The sequence below is a fragment of the Sciurus carolinensis genome, chromosome 4, assembly GCF_902686445.1.
Source record: "Sciurus carolinensis chromosome 4, mSciCar1.2, whole genome shotgun sequence".
NCBI lineage: Eukaryota > Metazoa > Chordata > Mammalia > Rodentia > Sciuridae > Sciurus > Sciurus carolinensis.
Window position 1 is genome coordinate 69,165,549 of NC_062216.1, and position 21,165 is coordinate 69,186,713.

The following is a 21,165-nucleotide window of genomic DNA, read 5'->3' on the forward strand; positions in this document are numbered from 1 at the left end:
GACGGCAGCACAGAAACTGACCAGATTTGAAGAAAGTCAGAGTGACAAGTTAGATGGAGTTTCACATGTCAAGGGAAAACGCAAAGAGCGTCTGAGCCAGGCTGGAGCGCCACCTAGTGGTCACATAGGATTATGGCATCCATTGCCCCCTACATAGTTATGTGATGCCTGGTTTGGGTGTGTGCACTGGGCATGGGGAACCTTGACCTGGTTCCACCTGGGGCTGCTTCAGAGTAAGAGAGGTGCAGGGCCACTCCACAGTGAGTGGAACCCAGGCAGCTGCTCAAATTACCTAACTGATCTCCTATGACTCCTTAAACCATCTGATTTAGTAACACATGGAAATATCTCCTACTTTTTTTCCCCCATGCATAGTCTAGGCCCCTCTTTCAGTTTCCCCATTTATCAAAATCCTGCTCATTCTTCAGAGCCCAGCAAGCCCTGTCAATACTGTCTCTCTCAAACTGGACCATTTTTCACTGCTTCTCCAAAACCACTGGGGCTGTCACCACCAGCTCTTACCCGTCACCCACAGTAGCTCCTCATTGCTCTCTGTCTGCCCTCTTTGCCCTCTAGGGTCTTTTCTCAGAACGACAGCCACAGTCACTTGATCAGATGGTATCATTCTGCAGCCGTGGGATCATGCTAAGAACACCCACATTTACCTACCTGAGAGATCCTGTCTCCTCTGTCCCCTAGCCACCCTGCCTCCTTCATCCCCTACCATGCGTCACCTCCCTTACTCTGTTGCAGCCATGTGGCAGCTTGACTGGCCAGTCTTGTTCCAACCTGTACAGCCTTTTCACTTGCTGTACCCTTTCTAGAGCATTCCTTCTCCACATGTTTCTGTGGCTCACCAGCCCTCTTTTTTTGGCTTGCTTCTGAAATGCCACCTTTTCCATGATGTTTCTTTGACCATCCTGTACCCAGTGACTTTATATCTCTTACACATTCTTATTTCTCTTCCTGATTTATATCATCCCACAAACTCATATGTCTTTGCTAGTGTCACATTTATATCCCACAAGAATCTCTTCATGAATGTGTGAGGGTGCTGGGACTGTTTCCTGTCATTTTCCTCGTGTGTAGGAGGACAGGGCCTAGGACTTAAGAACTAGGTGTCCAGTTTGGGTTTGTGGGCTGAATGAGTGAAGGAAATGCTGTCCCTTCACTTTCCTGTGTGTGTGACAGAGCCCTCTCTGCCCGACTGTGAGCCGCTTTGTCTTAGCCACATACATCTGTGTTTTCTCCCTTAACAAGAGAGACCCTTAACTTGGGGTCCGTGCTTGCTTCAGGGAGCCACAGCTATTAGTACAGTTCCTGGCTCATAGTAGCTGCTCTGTAAATTCCTTCTCAGCAAGTGGTGCCTTGCATTGGCCACTTCACATACTTTAGTTCACTTGAATCTGCCCAACAGTCCAGTAGGAAGGTAATATTATTTTATTTCAAGGTGTTTTCAAGGTCTTACAACCAGGACAGGCTGAAGCTGAGTTTGAAATCTGTGACTCCCAAGCCATTACCATCTAAAATTTTGCCTTGTGTAAAATGTTCTTGCCCTCCATCCTCTCCTCTGAACACCCATAGCTTTTATTTGGCACTATTGGGTACTGCCGTAGGATGATAGATGCTGTGTTTTGGTTGACCCCAGCCAGCCAGAATGGGGGCCCCTTGAAGGCAGGTCTCTCAAGTGGCTATAGCTTTTGGTGGGGGGTGCTGCATGCTGTAGATAATGAATCTTGGTTGACTGATTCATGTCCCCTGAGCCAGTGCAGGGAACGGGGAGTAAAATGAGACAGATGTTGAGATTTGCCACCAATGGAAGGGAAGCTTCCCCAGGTGGAACTGTTGGCTTTAGTCAGAGCCCAGCGGTGCTGGGAGGAGGGTCAGTTTTCGGGTCCATCATGCCTGTGGCTGGCTTAGTTTGGTGGGTGCCAAGGGTGACCTCAGTGGGCCCCATGAGAGTTTTTCTTGCTCTGCCTGGGGAAGCTTGTTCTTTAGGCTTCAGAGAACAGTGGCAAATGGCTCTTCTGGTTGGGGCAATAGGACATACCCACAGCAAGTTCTCATTCTAAGAAACCAGACTCTCACCTTCTCTCCCAACACTGGGACAAGTCCTTACATGCCCCTCTGCTGGCCTCCTCCGGGTGGAGCCTCTTTTCTGTCAAGTGGAATAGCCTCAATGCTTGTTCCTATCTAGTACCTTCGATACCTCTATTTTATTTAATTTGATCTTCAGAATGAACTGACGAGGTTCATGAATCTGGTCTAATCCCATTGACCATATGAGGCACAGATTGGTGGGATTTGTCTAGGTCTTGTGCTGTGGATCTGTGACCATAACCTGCCTGCTAGCCCTGCTCTCACCTGTTTTGTGTCTCAGGACTGGGGCTGGAGACAGGCAGCCTATACAGTTCCAGGGAGATGAATGCATGTGTGGGTCTAATGAGCTTTTCTTTTCTCTCCAGCTCTGTGGCTGCGGGCTGCTTGGAGTGGGCATCTGGCTCTCTGTGTCCCAAGGCAACTTTGCCACCTTCTCCCCCAGCTTCCCCTCGCTGTCTGCAGCCAACCTAGTCATCGCCATAGGAACCATTGTCATGGTGACGGGCTTCCTTGGCTGCCTGGGGGCCATCAAGGAAAACAAGTGCCTCCTCCTCAGTGTAAGTTGGGCCCCAAGTCCCCAGCCCTTTGAACACCGGTCTTCTTGTACTTGGGCCACTGAAATAGGCAAGGCCTGGAACATCAGCCAATGGGTGCCCAATCTGGACTCAGAGAAATTGCTTCTAGAATGTTCTGTGCCTGACCACACCCCTGCCCCTAGTTGACCCTCTCTCCCCTTGGACTCGTGGTCTCTCTGGGTTTCCTTGGGAGGAGGCGCCCCTCCCAGCCCTGGGATGTCCTGCCTGGTGCTGCCTCCCCACTCTCCTTATTTGTATCTGCCTGCCCCTGGCCATCACCACTATCCTGTGCCCATGCCTGGACCTTTTCTTTCCAGTTTTTCATTGTCCTGTTGATCATCCTCCTAGCAGAGTTGATCTTGCTCATCCTCTTCTTTGTCTACATGGACAAGGTAAGCCTTCCAGCAAGGGAGCGGCAGATGGAATTTCATGACCCTGGGGTTAGACTGGGACAAGCCAGGGTTCTTCCCCTGGCCAGAGGACAGTGCAGACAGACTCTGCCTGTGAAGAAAGTGAATTGACCCGGGGGTTAGGAAAGGCAGCCAGGAAAGACCTGGATGGAAGATGAAGGTGAGTTTGGAGCCAGTTGGGGAGTTTGTTACTTTGCTTAGTCTTAGGAAATAGAACCCTAGTTACCCAGGGTGTAGTAGACTGCCTCTCCCCCAGTGAGTTCCCCAGCTCTGGAGGTATGCAAGCATGTGACCACTTGGAGAAGGCCTCACACCTCACTGGGCGTTGGCCTGATGATTTGAGAGTGATCTGACAGAAACAAGGAGGCACTTTTCAGGCAACTCTGGTTGAGTAAGGTTAACAGCAGAGGGTAGCTACATCTCCAGAGACCTTCCAGGACAGACTGCTGCTCCCAGACTGCACCTCGGATTAGGAGGATGGCAGGAGTGAGCCCTAGCAACCTTCCAGGGCTGGGCGGTTTGCAGCCAATTAGAGAACCTTCTCAGTAGTGTTACAGAGAATGGTTGTCTCAACTGGTGGCCTCTTGGGCTCCGCAGGCCTTTCGCTGCTCTCCTCCCTATAACTATGTGCATATCTGTTTCTGGGTTCTGGAAGCGGTTGCCCAAACCACATAGAAAATTATAGGCATCACTAGGATTAGAGACAATAATTCTTTAGTTTTGCACCTGTGACAGGGAAGAGAAATAACATGGGGGGATTTCCGAGTCAGCCCTATTCTTGATTCTTTATGAGAATTGTTGTCCTTTAATTCTCACAAAATCTTCATGAAATTGACATTATTATTCCAATAGTGCTGGTAAAGCAGAGGTGGGAGAGGCCACATTACTTGCTCGAGAGGTAGACACAAGAGCAGAGCAACTGATCTACCACCCTGTTTGCCCAAGGCATATGGGCAGTGTGTGGGGTGACAGGGCAGAGTGGCTGGTGCTGGTAGTGGTCCTGGGCCAGGTGGCGAGGGCGTGCTGTCTGCTTTCCGGTCAGGTTGCTGGCTCTACAGGGTGAGTGTTGCTGGGGGCAGCAGATGCATCAGTCATCTCATGGTGCAGACTGAAGCCCACAGCGCCCCACCCCCATCCCCGCTGCCTTCCCTCCCCCACCCAGAAGCACCCCTGCCCACGGTCCTAGCTGGCCTGGTATGGGTTAGGGAGAGAAGCTGTGTCCTGGTCCCTCCAACCTGTGGTGTCCGCCTTCTACCTGCCAGGTGAACGAGAATGCCAAGAAGGACCTGAAGGAAGGGCTGCGGCTGTATAACACCGAGAACAACGTGGGGCTGAAGAACGCCTGGAACATCATCCAGGCCGAGGTGAGGGCGCAGGCGGCTTTAGGCAAGGCCAGGCGGAAAGATGGGTGGTGGTGGCCCGGGACTTCAGGCTGCCCACCTAGGTGGCATTTGCCTGAACGAATGGACTGGGCATTATACCATGGGACACAGCTGAAGAGTGATGAGGAGGTGAGCGTGGGAGGCCAGAGGGCCTGGACACAGGAGTGGAAAGGCCCGAGGGAGCTCTAGTGAGTGACAGCCTTGGGGTGAACTCTAGGGTTTATCTCAGCAAGGATTTGCCTACACGATTGTGCTCAGCTCAGGCAACAAGCTCTGATTCTAAGAGGAAAATAAGTTGGTACTCATGGACACCCCACTTTAAGCCTGGGGAGGGGTTGGCAGGTGGATCTGTGGGCAGCCAACTTGGGATGGTTGGTCTACACCACGCAGCCAGGAACTGGAGGTGCATGTGGATGAGCGGAGGTCTAGAGCAGATGCTTACCTCCCCCAGGGCTCTACTGCAGCCCAAAGAAGGGCAAGAAGAAGGCCCTTTGTCTCCTGCCTGAGCCTCAGCATGGCTGCTTCTGTGGGGTTGGGGTTGGCCCAGGCAGAGGAAGGACTGTGGGGTTTCTAACCACCCCTTTCCATCCCTGCCTGGCAGATGCGATGCTGTGGAGTCACCGACTACACGGACTGGTACCCTGTCCTGGGGGAGAACACAGTTCCTGACCGCTGCTGCATGGAGAACTCCCAGGGCTGTGGGCGAAATGCCACCACGCCCTTGTGGAGAACGGTGAGGCTGGAAGTCATGCCACGTGGTGGATGGCCTGGGGAGATGGGCAGGAATGGGCTCTCTGGAGTGGGCAGGGGGCACACAGGGCTGAAGTCAAAAGGCAGGTGTGTGTGTGTCTGTACATGCATGCACACACGTGCATGCTGGGCTCACCATTGGGGGAGTCAAGGTTAAGGTTGAATGGGGTCCTTGGGTGGGATGGGGTCTGCTCACAGAGAAGAGGACCAGGATGGAGGGTCAGTGAGGGACAGAAGGTGTGAGTGAGGACAGGGGCTGGAGGGAAAGTGAGGTGGGGTCCCAGCTGGGGAAGCTCATGTTGTGCCAGGACCTTCACCTTGTGTCTCCATCCCCAGGGCTGCTATGAAAAAGTGAAGATGTGGTTTGATGAGAATAAGCACGTGCTCGGCACGGTGGGAATGTGCATCCTCATCATGCAGGTGAGGGGGCGTCTCAAGGAGCCCCAGTTCACCTGTACTGCACCTGAGCCGGAGGAGGGAGGGAAACACAGGGCATTAGGTAGCCTGCTAGTGCATGGTGGCGTCTGAGGTCTGTCCGGGGGCTGTCATCCGGGCTCGGGTTGAGCGAGATTGAGCTCAGCACTGTGGGTGCCAGGTGTTGGTGCCGATGTCACCTGATGTGATCTTCTCCAGTTGTGCTCGAGCCTCTCTTGAGAGCCAGAGAGAACACACACACACAGTCCCCTGGCCACCAGTTTTATGACTTGAGCAGTGGCACACTATGGTGACCATGAAGCCACGGCTGCCCCCTTTCTGCCTCCTGTGCTTATCTGGGTCACCACTCCCTTTCAGGATTCAGGTCAAAGGACACAAACAAGTACTAATATGGTGCCAAGCACCTGTGTCCAGAGAGCTCACATCATGTGTGAGCTCTAGAACCAAGCAGGCGACCCGGCGCGAGTCTTATCTGTCAGTGCTGCCAGCTCCTTCTTTCCCCACGGTCTTTCTTGGCTCCTGGGTCAGGCAGGGCCAGGTCCCTTCTGCTGTCTGCCTTCACCCCAGCCTCTGAAATGTCAGCTCTGGAGACGGGCAGTGGCAGTGGCGTTCTGTAAGCATAGCCCTGAGCAGCTGAGTTGGAGTCCACCTGGGTGACCTCCTGGGCTCACGTTCCCTTCACCCCAGAGCATTTCCCCAGCACATTCGTGTTTAGTTCCCCTTGTGCTAGCTGCCCTGTGACATTCCAAGACTCACCAGGCTGAGGCTGCATCCTGGGCTGCCGTAGCAACCACATAAGCCCTTTCCCCTTGTCTTTCAGATCTTGGGCATGGCCTTCTCCATGACCCTGTTCCAGCACATCCACCGGACGGGTAAAAAATACGATGCGTGAGCGGGCTGGCGGGGTGCCCCAGCCCCCACCTGGACGCTGTGCAAGGGAAGAGGATTTGAGCTTCGTCTCCCGCCTGTGCCCTCCAGACTGCCACCCTGCCCCCACCTTTCCAGCCTGCCCTCCCCCTGCCCACCCACCTCAGCCTCAGACTTCTTGGAGGGCGGAGGGCCCAGTGGGAGGCAGCACGCAGAGACCTAGGGGCATGGACGCCTGGATTCCTGCATCTGCGTATTTGCCAAAGACGACAGGGTGGGCTGGGTGACATGGAGGAAGAAGTCCCCAGCACTGATGGGTTTCTACCCGCTGCCCTTCCTCACACTGACACTTTGTCCCCAGGTGGGCTGGGGAGCAGAGCGTTACCCCGGGGGAGAGACTGCCCCTGAGGAGACCACTGCCGTCCATACTGCCCAGCCAGAGAGCTGGCCAGGGCGGGGTCTGACCGCCGCCCCCTGGAGCATCTTGCCCAGGCTTTTTATACCATACTGTGTAACTTTTTTATTTTATTTTACTCTGATTACGATTATTCAGGAATATTATCTCTCAGATAAGTTTAGGGTTAGCTTTTCTGATTTATAACTTTTTACTGTGTTGATTTCTTTAACGGTTTGAGTTCCTTCTCCTGTGGGTGAGGATGGGTGGGGAGACGGGACATCCATCCAGTTTCCATCAGGACACTCCTGAGGCTGCTGGGTGGGACGCGCCAGGTTTTGCCTGAAATGTACTGAGAGGGAGGGGGAATGACTAGCATGTGGCCCCCTGAGGCCTGGCATCTGTGAATAGGGGCTCAGGAAAGGCAGGAGAGACAAAGCAGCATCATGTGGGCATGACAGGGCATCCTGCACAGGGGCAGTGGCATTTGCTGACCAAACCAGGGAGGCCAGAGCAGTGGCCGGGTGGGTGTGGGTCCTCTGGGGTGGGTGACTGGTGAAGGGCTTTGCCAGGACAGTGGCTGGAGCTGACAGAGTCCTTGCACTTTTCTATGGTGAGCAGTTTTTAGTGTGGCCTTCTTCCTCCCTCTCCTCTGTTGGCCTGGGTGGCTTTCCCTCCCACCCATGCCCAGGTCCCATAACCCCTGTTACTTTCACAGACATTCCTGCTGCAGACTCTCGGACACATACCTCTAGTTCAGGAACTGCTCACGTTCATTCTCACATACCTTAGGAGATGGAAGCAGTCCTCACATTCAGCTGCTCACATGGTGGCAGAGGACCCAGGCCCATCAGGAGGGGGAGGCAGAACTGGCACACATGACTGTCCCTGCCAGATTCATCCAGCTGCTGACTGCCTTGCTCAGGGTGAGGGACAGGACCGTATGGGCCCAGGACCATCTTCTTGCAGGGTTTCATTGCTGTCAGCAGATGGGTTGGTGGTCACCATATCTTTTGTCATCCCAAGGAGATGAAATACAGAAAACCCCAGAGGTCAGGGCATCATGTCACAGCAGTCCCAGGGAAGAGAGTAGCTGGTCCTTGGTTGCACAGTCCTGGGTGTGGAGACCAGCAGGCTGGCAGGGTTTTTAGCTGTAGCAGGGCACCCCTGCCAGAACCGATGCTCATCTACTTTAATGTTTTACAGTTCAAAAGTCAAGAATTCACAGGACTGAGCTTGAAAAGGTTACTATGGGCTAGCTGGGAGCCAGGCAGGGCACTGGATGGGGCCTTGTGTGGGCGGCTGCCTATCCCTGCTCATTATCTAGATTCCTCACTGGGCCCAGGTCTGCACAAAACTCCACCTGCCTTGTCTGTTCCCAGAGCTGAGATGTGCCACCAGTCAGCCAATAACTCTCTATCCGCCTTCAGTGACATAGAAATCGGGACCAGGAGTGCAGAACTTTTGGTGTGTTCAGGATTCATGTTTTGGGGGTGGGAATGGAGAACAGAGTGGTCTCAACAAGTTGGGCAGAGTGAAGACCACTTCCCTGAGACAAGAGCATGGTGCTGATGGACATCGCAGGAAGGCCGGTCCTGGGGGAGTGTGGGGCAGGCAAGGTGGCTGCTCTGGCCTGTTCTGGTAAGGAGCAGCAGCTGCCTCCCTAGGGACCCCAAAATGCAGAGACACTTAGCAAATGAGTGCTGGAGCACATGGTGGGACCTAGTGCATATGAGTTTTTGGTGAGGGTGGGTTGGGTTCATTTATGCCTATCAATGCAATTCTTAATTTTTGTTAATACCTACAACAAAAGCCTAGTTTGTTGGGAGGTGTCTAGCCTCCCTGGCAATCTTGTTTCTGGAGAGCTTCAGGGTGGCCTCTGACCCTAGAGCCTTTGCCACAGTCCCTCCTTCCCACTGCCCCTGCCAGCCCCTTCCTCATCTGTTTGCAGAGCATTGTCCACAGGTCCCCAGACTACCTTCTTGCCTCACCCGTGTGGCTGTTCTGTCATGTGTCTGAGTCTACATGGTGTGGAAGTCTCCATGCAAGGGCAGGTGTTCTCTTGAACCCCTTGTTCATCCTGCAGAATGGTCCCTACACTGTCCAAAAGGCCACCCTGAGTGATGCCAGGAATGTGGCTCAGTGTCTTCTCAGTTTCTCCTGATTATGATCTCATTGGGGCCAAATCCCGCTGAGTGAATTCCCTCCCTTGCCAAAGTCAGAGTGAGTTCAATTAGGTCTGATGCAAGCAATTTACAGACCTGACTCACAAAGTCCCTTAGGGTTTGCAGGCGACTTCAAGGGAATGCCTGATGTAGACTCAGCCTTTCCCTGAAGCCATCTTGCAGAGGAGGTGAACTCAAGGCTGAGAACTGCCTTGGGGCGGCTGGCAGCCAATATCAGGGTGCAGGTCTGCCCTGCACAGCCATGCCCTCTGAGCTGGATCAGTGCCACCAGCCTCCCTGCCCACCTGGGCCTGCACCTTGGGCCCTTGCCCTGGAAAGGTTGCTGATCACACCCTAGACCTCCTTGCACATGCTGTGGTTGGACTTGAAACTAGGTAGCCATGCCTCCAGACTTGGGTGGCTACAGAGCAGACCAGGTGGATGGAAGTGACTGTTCTCTCCTCTCCAGCCCCCTGCCCACCCTCTGGTGGAGGTGCTAACTAGCAGGGACATGGCACAGGATGGGAGCTGGGTGTCAGGTGCTTGGGGTCTTTCTTTCCTCCCTCAGTCCCTCAGAGTCCAGCGACCCCTCTGTGTTCCTGTTCTCCCATTTCCCTCCTCTACTGCAGTGAGGCAGTGGTCCAGCGTGGGTCCTGGCCTCCCTGCCTTGAATAGTCACTCTGAGGAGGGTGGGCCTCCTGTCCACCCCCTGCCCACCGCCCTGGGGCAGCACAGGAGAGCCTGGAGTGCACGCTTGTTGGTTTCAAATGCACTTTTCTGCTTGCAGTGCCCCACACGTGCGTCCCTTCATCCCTGGTCCTGGCTTTATTGAGCACCATGTTTTTAGCATGTTTTTAAATAAAAATTGATAACGTGTCAAAAGCACAAGCAGACTGTCTTTTAATGATGCATTTTGTTCATCCAGTTGCAACTGTGACCTATTCCTTATACTGGTTGGTGTGAAGGACCCGAAGGGTCCTCAGACTCCTGTCCTAGTGTTTGTTCAGGACGTTTCTCCCAGCGGGAACCTCATCTCCCTCCCAGGGTCCTGGTTTCCCACTGGTGTGGGAAGGGTCTCAGCCCTCTCCATGGCTGCCTGAAGAATACTGATCTCTCACTCCTTGAGTGACCTGACACCCAAGCCTAGATCAGGGGTCAGTCCAAGTGGCCTGAGACCTCTGCGTGAGAGACCATTACATCATCTCAGTGGCTATCACTCCAGAAATGGTCACCCCTGTATGAGGGGTGAGGAGTCCATCCCTGATATTTTCAGGGTTTCTTTGAGCCTGGTGTCTCTTCTAGGAGGGGAGGGAGCTCGTCATGTCACTTGGCTCGCACCCTTCCAGGGTAGCTCTGAGACATCTCCAAGAGAACCCAGAAATCACAGTCCAAGGATAGTCACATGGAGGGTCTGCTCCCACTGCTGTGGTTGGAGTTCCAGTTTAAAGGTTTTCCTTGATTGTCATGGTCAACACCCCAGTGACAAGTTGCAGATGAGGCATCTCTGAGTTCTCCCTGCCCAGGGTCATTGCTGTGTTAGTTGTCCCTGGGGGGTGGAGGCGGGATGAATGTGCTTACAGTCTGAAGGCAGTAGGAGGAGCGGCAGCTCCAAACCCCTCTATCTCCTCTCAAGGGAGTGGCCAAGTTCACAGAATTGTCCCCGAACATGCCTTTGGAACTCTCACCTGCAGCTGTTATGTCTCAAAGTCTCCATTTTACCCTGAATCTGGAGTGACCTTCTCTCAAAGGGTCCAGCTGGAGTCAGGTCTCTGAGAGCCTCCCCAGGAGATTTACTGAGAGTGATTTTGGGGCCAAAAAAACCTGGAACTGGTTGTGGCTGTGGGCAGGTAAGCCATCATCATCTGCTGACCAACTGACGCGAGGGAAGCCACTTTGTCTCAGTCTATTCTTGCTCTTGCTTCTGCCCCTCCAGGCTGTGGACACACTTGCTGGGATGCCCACTGGGATAGTGTGCTGTCTGCTGGTAGCTCGCGGTGCAGTGGGATACACTGACCACTGCTAGCATCAGGTTGTGGCTCACTGAGCAGGAGAGGGGCCTGTTTTCCTTGGGTCTTCTAATGGTGCTGCTTGAGCCTTCTGGGATGGGTTCTGGAACCACTGGGAAATGGGTTTGAAAGACACTCTAGGGAATTAGCTAGCCCTGATAGATAATGAGATTTACTGTGGGGAGAAGGAGCCTTCTTGCCATTCACCCAGCATGACACTCTTACCCTGGACAGCTAGATGACTAATTCTTTGCACCAAATAGATGGATGACTGTACTGTCTGGTATTGGTGCTCACGTACAGGAGATGGGCAGAGACCAGCATGGCATAATTGAAACACTCCTGTTGTTTGTATTGAGCTTCACATCTTGCAAAATGCCTTCATAAACTATCTAGGTTCCTCCTGACCAAAACTACCTTCTTAGAAGCCTGGGTGCCCGAACTTCATGTTCAAGACATATCATTGTAGATGTCAGGAGCACTGGTCTGGGAGCTGAAAGACCTAGATTCATTTCCACTCTGCATTTGGTGTCCGTGTTAGCCTTGGGCCATCACTGAACTTGTCTTGGTTTTATCATCTGCAAAATGAGGATAATGCCATTTACAGATTTGCTGTGAGGATAAAATAAAAGAATGTGTGCAAAGGCATCCAGCTTGTTTCTGGATCAATATAGGTGTTTGACTAGAAGCTGGTGGAATCTGGATTCCCAAACCAAAGGTGGGACCCAAGGAAGAGCATCACCCAGGCCTAAAGCCAGGAACAAGGGAGTTAGTTGGGAAGGGGAGTTTGATGTTTTGAGAGAGGAGTGAACTCCCTAGCAGAGTTCAGTGGACAAGTTCCCCCTGCCTCCGCTCTGCCCTGGGCTGGCTCAGCAGCAGTATTCAATAACCCACAAAAGCAAGAGGGAAGACAAATCAAATAAACGTCATTTTGGACACAAGATTATTGGCATTGTGATGGTCCCTTCTTAAAGCATTCAGTAAAGATTGGGAGACTATTGATTTAGCCATCTGGGTTTTGCTGAGTTTAATGACAGCAATGTTTCCTTAAGCTAACAAAAAGAATAATAACACTCCACAGGTATGCTTGAGCCAGATTCTTCTGCTTGTAGTTGCCCTGGAACTTCTAGGCCCTAGAGACCCACAGAGCTGAGAGCCCACTGGGGTGAAACTGGGGCACTGACCAGTTTCTCTTGGTGCTTCTGGATGCAGTGGAGAAATACACACTTGGGGAGAAAAGCCACTCAGTGGTCTGTGGTTGGGTTCTGTTGCCCAGAGTTTTCTTCTGGTTACAAAGTTGTAGAATTTAGCCCGGCCCAAGGTTCAGAGCAGGGGCCCTCCAAGAGGTAGTCAAGCTGAGTGGTGACCTGTGTTCTGTAACTTAATGACATGGGAAGCCCTTGTCCTTTCCTTCCCTACCCCAAATTCCCCCCACCTGAATTCCCAGAATCCCAGTATATTCTCATTATATTCTTTTTCTGGCAAGAGATCCTGAAAGGACTCAGTCGTCTTATTTACCACTTAGGGAACACAGGTTGAATTTGATCTCTAATCCCCAGCTTGAGATTCTCTAAAGCAGAATTCATGAGCTACTTTCAGTATTTCAAAAGTCTAATGGAAGTTATTCATCACCCCTGGGTTAGTCAGCTTTCCATTACTATAAAAAAATACCTAAGGTAGTCAGCGTATATGGAGGAAAGGTTTATTTTGGCTCATGGTTTCAGAGGTTTCAGTCCATTGGCTCCATGGCTTGGGCTTGTGAGCTAGTATATCATGGCTGGACCATAATATGGTGGAGGAAGCTGCTCACCTCATGGCAATGGGGGAGCAAAGAAAGAGGAAGAGGCCAGCGTCCCAATAGCCCCTTCAGGAGCATGCCCCCAATGACCTAACGTCCTCCCACTAGGCCCCATCTTCTGCAGTTTCCACCGCCCCCCAATAGTGTGCTCCAGACCTCCTGCCTGGTGACCAGGCTTTTAACACATGGGCCTTTGGGGGACACTTATCCAAACCATAGCAACCTCCAGCAGCCTATTTTCAGTTGTGGGGAAGTAGTAGAATTCAGGGTCCCCAGCAAAGACAGCCCAGCCCTTGGGGCTGCCATGAGGCACCAACACCTTCTGGGAAGAGGTGGCAACTGACAGGACAGCAGTAGCCACCAAGGGGAGCCTGGTGTTGCTTCAGCAACAGCCTCCCGCTGCCTGCCTGCCTACCTTGACAAGGCCCTCGTCGGCTGCAGGTGCTGTCTAAACAACAGTGCTGCCTGTTTGCAGCGTAGAATGGCCTGGAGGGTGCCTGTCCTTCCTCAGGTACATTTGTGTGCTTGTGCATGTATGCACGTGCGTGCACACACACACACACACAGTGATGGCAGAGGTGCAGATGTCCCATTCCATTGGGACTATGAACATGTCCTAGGCTTGGCCAGCCTCCTGTTTACATCCATACCATCAGAGCTCTCTGTTGTGGTTGTTCAGAGAACAACTGAACGTTGACCACAGACTGGAGACAGGGGAGCAGACTCCTCTGAAAGGTGGGTCCTTGCCTGGGGACTTCCTTAGATGGCTCAATCTGCTTATGCAGCAAGTGGCCAGGCCCTTCTCAAGTTAGCACAGGCAAGTAGCTTGGCTCCTGGCTGCCTCCTGGGCCTCACTGCTCCCCCAGTTCTTCTGTCTTGGGATTCCCATGAGCCCAGATTACCTAGACATTCTTCAGGTTCCCCACCAAGCAAATTTTCTAGAAAGAGGAGTGAATGAAAGAAAATGGGTATTTTATGTTACTAAATACAAAGCGTTCACTTCCTTTCAGCTTTTTACCAGGTAAGCTGGTGCCCTTGGCAAAGATTCAAGTCTGTTTGCACTGGCAGGGGAAACTTTTCGAATCTAGATTTGGGGATGGAATTGGATCAGCTGCTGCAAGGTGGAGAAAATCTATTGGATATGCTGGGTTAGGTGGCTTGGGGTCCACCATGCAAGTTAGCCAGAGGGAGCCCTGTGCTGCAGACCTCCTGCCATATTCCACACCTGCTACAGTGTGTGTGTGTGAGCAGGGAGAAGACAAGTGTAGGCTTCTTAACACAGGTGGGCAAGTCTCCTAGGAATGGTATGAAAACACCAATAGACCCAAGATGGGTGGCTTTAAGCAGAACCCAACTGAAGCACACTTGAGGCTGGCTCTCACTTTGAAGTAGGAGCTAGTGACACCCATGAGCACAGAGGTCATTCTAGTTGAATGAATGATGAGAGCTGACAGATGCAAGGTGAGCAGAACCCTTACAAATGTGATCAAATGGGTTGCTAATAGGGGAGCCATGACCAGCATGGAGGCTTCTGTAGGAAAACAAGGCATTCGGTGAGCCAATGGCCTGGGATTCCTTTATAGAGGAGCAAGAGACAGATCAGCAGAACGTAGTCCTTAATACAATTCCTTTATTGTCATGCCCTGTAGTACATGAAGCCGGGCTTCCACTGAAATCAGCTAAGGAGAGAGGCATGCTTACAGCTTCCCTATAAGCAGTAAGTTAAGGCAACTTCTCTGTTTCTAGAAAATTCTGGTAACCCACATTCACAGGCCACCCGGGTCCAGGAGCCCAAGTGGCCTCCAAACACTGGGCTGCCTGGAATTATTAATGGCACTTGCTTGGGGCAGATGGCAGGGTGTGTGGCAGGTGTTGCCTAAGTGGGAAGGAGACTGGGCGCATGGGAGGCCTAGAGTACAGGGCTGTGTACTGTGCTCCTGGCTGGGATTGACGAAGCTGTAGCAGAGCTGTCCCAAGGCACATAGCGGGTGGTGGGAGAACAGGCTGCAAAATGTAACTAGTCCCCTTCCAGGAAGAGGGGTCCTGGAACTGGCCAAGTCCACTGGCCAAGGTCACAGATCCATCAGGGTAGTGCTGCAAGAATGCACAGCTGAGAGGTGCTTTCCTGGGTGGCTGTGAACTGATGCCAGTGTCCGGCTTCATCCCACCCTCTCCCAGTGAATCAAGTGGGAACAGTCCCAGGCTGCAACAAGTAGAACTCAAGCCAGATAGCCTGTTGGACTTTTGACCCCTGGGGTTTGTGACATCTGAAAGAAGGTAGTCAGTCCTCCTTTGTGGTATGGTCCAAAGCAGTGTGTTTAGGGTCAGCAGCATCAGTGTCATCTAGGAATTTGCTGGAAATGCAAATTGTTGACTACAGGCCTTCTGATGAGAAGCTCTGGGGAGATTGGCAATCTGTTTTGAAAAGCCCCCAGGTGATCATGATGCCAAAGCAAGTTTAAGAGTTGCTGGTTTTGACACTTGATCAAATGCCATCTGCAGCAGACATGAGCGCCACCCAGCGGCCATACAAAAAACTGCTTTTCTCCTCCATCAGATGGCCCACCTCTTCTGCCTTTCCTTCCCAAGGCTGAAGTGGCCCTAGTGGTAGAGTTCTTTCAAGGTTGGGAGTGGGGGTGCGTGGTGATGAAGGTAACTGTTCCAGTTCACTTCCCCTACCTCTAAACCCTGAAGAGGGGGCCCAGAGCAGCAGATTTTAAGGCCAAAGTAGATTTTCAGGCATGAGGGTCCTGGGGCTAATCCCAGTGGCCTGTCATATCCTGCTTCCCCAGGGTCACAGAATGTTTCCAGATCTGAACACCTATGGCCATGCACAGGCTCCCTGGACAAAAGTGACACTGTGTCCATCCCAGAGCCCAGCAATAGCAGGTGCTCAATGTGGGGGGAGAGCAAGAAGGAGGAAAAGGGCCTCACTGGGAAGGGAGGAGACAGCATCACCACCCAGAGCCCATCCCTGCCCAGGGTGGCTCTGTGGGTGCACATGACCTGAGATTCTCCCCTGCCCCCCACAATGGGTTGGAGAGAGGCATCTCTGCCCCAGATGCTGAGGTCCACATGGGCAGGAGATTCCCACCGGACCCTATGAAGGCTTTGCGAGCAGAGGGACAGTCCCAGCTCTCTGTAGTGTCAGCCTTGTCACAGAAGTGTGGGCTGAGTTGTTCCCAAGAGCCAAGGCTCCTTGGGCTCCCAGATGCTGCCTGAGCCTCCCTGCTGGGGGGGCCTGGTTGTCACCCTGAAATACACCAGACTTCTGCACTTGTAAATGTGCAGGGCCACTGGAGCCGGGCTGTGATGGATGGCTCTGTCTGACCTGGGAGGGGGTGTCCCTGAAGGACACTTTGTTCCTGAATGCCAGGTTGACAACTTATTACAGAGATGGAGGACTGTGGGATGCTGAGCAGAGAGGGCTCCTAGCCTGGCCTTCCTAGGGTCTACCTGGCTGGCAGTCCATGATGACAACCATCACCATGGGCAGGCGGGACCCTGACTTAGCTGAACCTTAATTTCCTCATCTGCAAAATGGGGGAATTAGTACCTCTCACTGGGGTCACAGAAAGATAATGCATTTATGCAACTAACACATTCTAAGTACACAGAAGACCCTCAGTAAACATTCCTCAAATAGCTGTGCCCAAGGGACCCCTAGAGTCAGGGCTGTAGTGTAGGGGAGAGGAAGGAGAAAGAGACTAATGGGTATAAACACTTCGTCTCTCACCATAGTCTAGTTTCATTTCTATCCCTCCCTCCCAGTTATCCAGGGGCTTGGGGACATGCTCTTCTCTTGTTGTTCTCTCTGGGAGCTTAGGGCAGGGTGCTTAGTATACTCAAGGCAAGAATGTGCCAACCCAAGCAGCAGGGACCCCTGGACATTTTGTGACCCTCTCCCCTAGGACTGAGGATGTGTTTATATTTTTCTTTCTTTCCAAGGAACTCAAGACTGTGATAGTCTCCAAGCAGGAAGAGCAGGAAGTATCTCAGGAATGGATCTGCATCCCTGTCAGTGGGAGGGGCACAACCCACTACGGATCATATCTGAGGCAGAACCTTCTCTATTCTGGAGCTCTGTTTCCACTAACCCTGTCTCATGTCCCACCCTGTTGGCATGAATAAGGAGGTCACGTTTCCAAAAAGCTCTGGGCTGTTCTCCCACTCTGCAGCTCCAACCAGTCATCCCCCCAGTGGCTGTCTGTGCTGGATGGTGCCCAGGGAAGGAATCGCTGCTAATCCTATCCCCAGTAGGGTTGGCCTAACCCAACCTTTGGGCTAGGGACTGATGAGTCAGGCTCTCCTGGCCTGTCTCAGGGACAAGACTGTGCAAGTGGTGCCCACCTATCACCTCTGTCCCCATCTCCCTGAGAATAAAGGGAACCCACCAGGGCAGATGTGGAAGGCCACAGAATATCCCTGGCCACTGCCATCTATCCTGTGGGGCCTCTGTGGGAAGGATGTGGTCCCAGCCCAGCACTCTGATTTTCAACCCTGCCTCTGCAAGCCTGGGAGTCACATCCAGTTTTGATTATCTGCATGAATCCCAGGAAGTTGGAGCACAGCTAGATAATCACCATTTCTCTTGGCTGTGGTGCAGTCTGGGATCGCTGGGAGAGCTTGTCTTCTTTTTAATGAATTTGCATCAACAACCCCAAGATCATCTAGGCAGATGAGATAAACCAGCCCAGGCTCTAAGGAGCCCCTGGAGAATCCAGAGTGGAGAAAGCAGTCTGTCCCAAGAGCCTGGTCTAAACTCTATCTGTATGGCTACTTCCTGTTCTGAGGATGCAGTTTCTGGATCATTCAGGACTACATTGATGACAAAACGAGAGGTCTCTAGGCCACTGCTAGGTATGGAAGAGAATGTCCCTCCTTCAGGACCAGCCCAGGTCAGCAAGAGCTGTGCTTATCAGAGGGAGGGCTGGATAGGGTAGGAGGCAAGGTGGGACCTCTCTTGGTCTCAGTCTCAGTGTAACAAAGTGCTACCCCTTCTTGTGGGGGAACTAAGAGGGTCCCCAACATGGACAGAACTGCAGGACCTTGGAAGATGGAAACCAGGAGTGGGGTTCTTATGTTATGAGCTGCCCAAGTAACAGCAGTATGGGACCTGGGGTGATTCCCTGTGTTTGTCTATGAGTTGATATCTATTCTTCCCTATTTTTCCTAGAATTTTCTTTCTGGTCTCCCTTAGCATTTGGCAACGTTCTTCCTGAAAATTCCCTGTCTCAATCATTGATGCATAAGAGAACCAAAGGAAGGGACTGTGTGTGCTCTGGGGCAGTAGAAAAGGAAGCAGAGTGAGGCCCCTGGAAGGATCAGGATGCTGACCACGTGGTCAGGGGGAGAGGGACTCAGGAAAAGTGGGGTCCAGGCAGGGTGCCTCTTTCCTCAGAGCTTCCCCTTCTCTGTGGCTCTGCATTTATAGGTTTGTGATTTGGTCCACTTGGGGAGGGCTTTTAAATCCACCAAAATTAGCAGTTAGATAGTTTGAAAACCTGGCATTTCTGAAAATAAGCCTTGGAACAGGAGTTATGTGCATATTGCTGGAGGCTGGAGTTTGGGGGCATGGTCTCCAGGGGGAATCTCTTCCCGAGGGAGGCCTGGCAGGGTGCAGGGCTCTCGTCCCTTCCCTCCCTTCCCTGGCAGCTGTACCTGCTTTCAGCTGCCCCACCTTAGGCCTCCCCTTTCCCAGCCCTGCAGGTAGGAATGCGGATAGGAGGATGCTGCTTTCCAAATGAGACAGTGTGGGGAACAGGCAGACCCAGGGACTGGCTAGGTTTCCGGGGAAGCAGCCATCCCTAACTGCCCCACCAGGATGCACCTGGCATGAGCCAGATGGGAAACATGCACCAATACAACGCAGGAATCCCAGGAGGGCCCATTTTCCAGCCTTTCTTCCAGGTTCCGGCTGCAAGGGGCAGAGAGCCTGGCTCTCATACCTTCCTACTGTCCTCGATGTTCCATGCTTGGCAAGGAGCTCTGGCTGTGTCCTGGGAGGATCGTTCCCTACCCAGGATTCTGGCAGTGAATGCTCAGAAGTGAGGGGTGGGGGCTGAGGGTCCCTGCCTGGGTAGGAAGATCAGAAGCCACCATCCCAGGCACTTGGTGGGCTCACAGGGACTGGGCGCAGAGTAAAGGCAGTCCATGATTCTAGTTCAGCTGGTGCAGACTCTATAGGCCTAGCAGATGAGATGTGGGGATGTAGGCCCTTGTACTTGTGAGGGGCAGCCAGAAGGGGACAGGGTTGGCCATTAATAAAAATGCCGCTGGAGCCTCCGGTGCAAGCAGCAGGTGAGAATCATCCCGCAGATCTGCCAGGAGGGAGAAAGCAGAGCGCAAAGAGAAATCAGAACCCCAGGAGGTCACTGGCTGTGGTGCCCCGAGCAGGCCACTCATGCTGGAGTGCATGATGGATCCCAGGGCCCTTCTCACTCAGAAGGCCTGGGGTGGGACCTGCGTTGCTCCATGCCCCCAGGTGATGCTGGGGTGTATGGGGGAAACCACACTCTGAGAACTGTCCAAGAGAAGGTTTTTCACACTCTGATGGGCGTGAATCACCTGGGGCCTTGTTACCTGGCAGATTACAGTCCCAGCAGTCTAAATGAGGGCCTGAGGATCTGCATTTATCTAGTAGAAGCTGCCGCTGGTATGTGATCCCAGGTCTGCTCTGGAGGCCCAATTTAATTAGTTACCGAGGGATGACATTTCCACCCCCTCATTAGAGCTTGAAGTGTCTTTCTCTCTAGTCCACTTCTATTCTGCTGCCCTCAGACTCTAGTGCATTGTCCATGCTTAGGCAGAAGCTACTGGGGAGGCTGAGACTTTGGGAGGAGCACCAGCGTGTCCTGTCAATCAGCTTGGGATGCAGATCCAGGTCCTAGGAGTCCTGTCTGACAGCCCCTCTGTGGGCATGCACTTGTTGAACAAGAAGGGCTACAGTATCCTGCCCGGGACACATGCAGTCTTGGGAAAGTCACCTCCCACCTAGGTCTCCCACTTCCCATTTCCAAAACAAAGAGGACCTTTACTCTCCCTCCTTGCTCTTCATGGTGTCTCCTCCTCCCTCTTCCTCCTCTTTTCAACCAAGGATGTATTGAGGACAAGGATATGGGATGTGTCAGACCAAGAAGCCCTGAGACTGTCATCATGATTCTGATAATGACGACAAGGTGTTGGATCTTGATTATCTGTCCACAGGAGAGGGGCACTGTACCTGAACAACCCCATGACTGTCCCACACAGGGGTGAAGGTAGATTTCCGTCTATACAGGAAAAACACCCTGAATTTCTCCAGCTTCTTCCCTGGACCTGACCTTGGCAATGCAGACCAGGGTGACCATGGGGTCCAGAGGGAGAAGGACAGGCTGATGAAGATGTGCATGGCCTGGAGGCAGCTGCTTGTCTTTGCAAGGCCAGCCTGAGGCAGTCACCGATGATGGGCCCCTCATCTTCCCTTTCCTCTCTGCTCTCCACCCCAGCCCTCCTTGGAGGACAGCAAAGCCTGAGAACACTGCTTTCAGCTTGTACACACCACGCTAAGAGCAGTGCTAATCCACCTTGGGGACTCAGGGTCACAAGCCCAAAGGGGGTTTAAGAGGGTACCTCCTGTAACTTTAAACAGCAGCTAGCCGTCACAGCCATTCCACCAAGGTGTCACAGCACACTCCTGTCCACTTCACGGTTTGACGAATTTCCTGTGGGGTTATCTGGATCTTTCTGAATCATGCTAAGGGTGCAGCTAGGGGAAGCGTTGGGCCAGCACACTTGTGTTGTAAGCTGTGTTCACATCTACAGTATACCTTTCAAGTCAGGGGTCCTGGATGAGCTGAGTTCCCTTGTTCACACACCTTTGTAGTAGATGTGGGTTTCCAGATCCCTCACAGGACAGGCACAGTAAGGGTGGAGGTGTGTGGGCCACATGCTCATCAATGTGTGTCCACATGCACACACATGTGACATGCATGCACATACATGCATACACACCCCACCCCAAATCATGCAGAGGGGTAAAGGATGCTCTCATCAAGGTGTGTGCACATGAACACACACACATGCACACACACTCACACATGCACACACTCCACACCCTGATTGTGCAAAGGGATAAAGGATAAGAACTCAAGGGATCCTGAATGAGCATCAGCATCTCCCAGGCACAGGACAAGCCAACTGCACGAGTGGGACACAGCAGAGGGCGAGGTTGGGCCAGGCCTGTGTGGTGCACAGTGCTTTCTTCTGGCAACTGCCTGGGCAAAGCCCTTGGCCATGTATAGG

At 52.6% G+C, this 21,165-nt stretch overlaps 2 protein-coding genes across 5 annotated transcripts in view; one reads left to right on the forward strand and one right to left on the reverse strand.

Moving 5' to 3' along the window:
- Window positions 1-9,966, forward strand: part of Tspan9 (tetraspanin 9) — a 195,719-nt gene extending 185,753 nt beyond the window's left edge. For all 4 annotated transcript variants that reach the window (XM_047549879.1, XM_047549880.1, XM_047549882.1 and 1 more), the window contains 6 exons: window positions 2,466-2,657; window positions 2,993-3,067; window positions 4,348-4,449; window positions 5,069-5,200; window positions 5,554-5,637; window positions 6,473-9,966. In XM_047549879.1, the coding sequence (XP_047405835.1) occupies window positions 2,466-2,657; window positions 2,993-3,067; window positions 4,348-4,449; window positions 5,069-5,200; window positions 5,554-5,637; window positions 6,473-6,544 (657 nt within the window). In that variant the 3' untranslated portion in view covers window positions 6,545-9,966. The remainder of the gene's footprint in view (window positions 1-2,465; window positions 2,658-2,992; window positions 3,068-4,347; window positions 4,450-5,068; window positions 5,201-5,553; window positions 5,638-6,472) is intronic.
- A 4,526-nt stretch (window positions 9,967-14,492) lies between these two features.
- The window catches only part of Tspan11 (tetraspanin 11), a 75,359-nt gene continuing 68,686 nt past the window's right edge, over window positions 14,493-21,165 (reverse strand). The window contains 1 exon segment of the mRNA XM_047551638.1: window positions 14,493-19,202. Within this exon segment, the coding sequence (XP_047407594.1) occupies window positions 19,143-19,202 (60 nt within the window). The 3' untranslated portion in view covers window positions 14,493-19,142.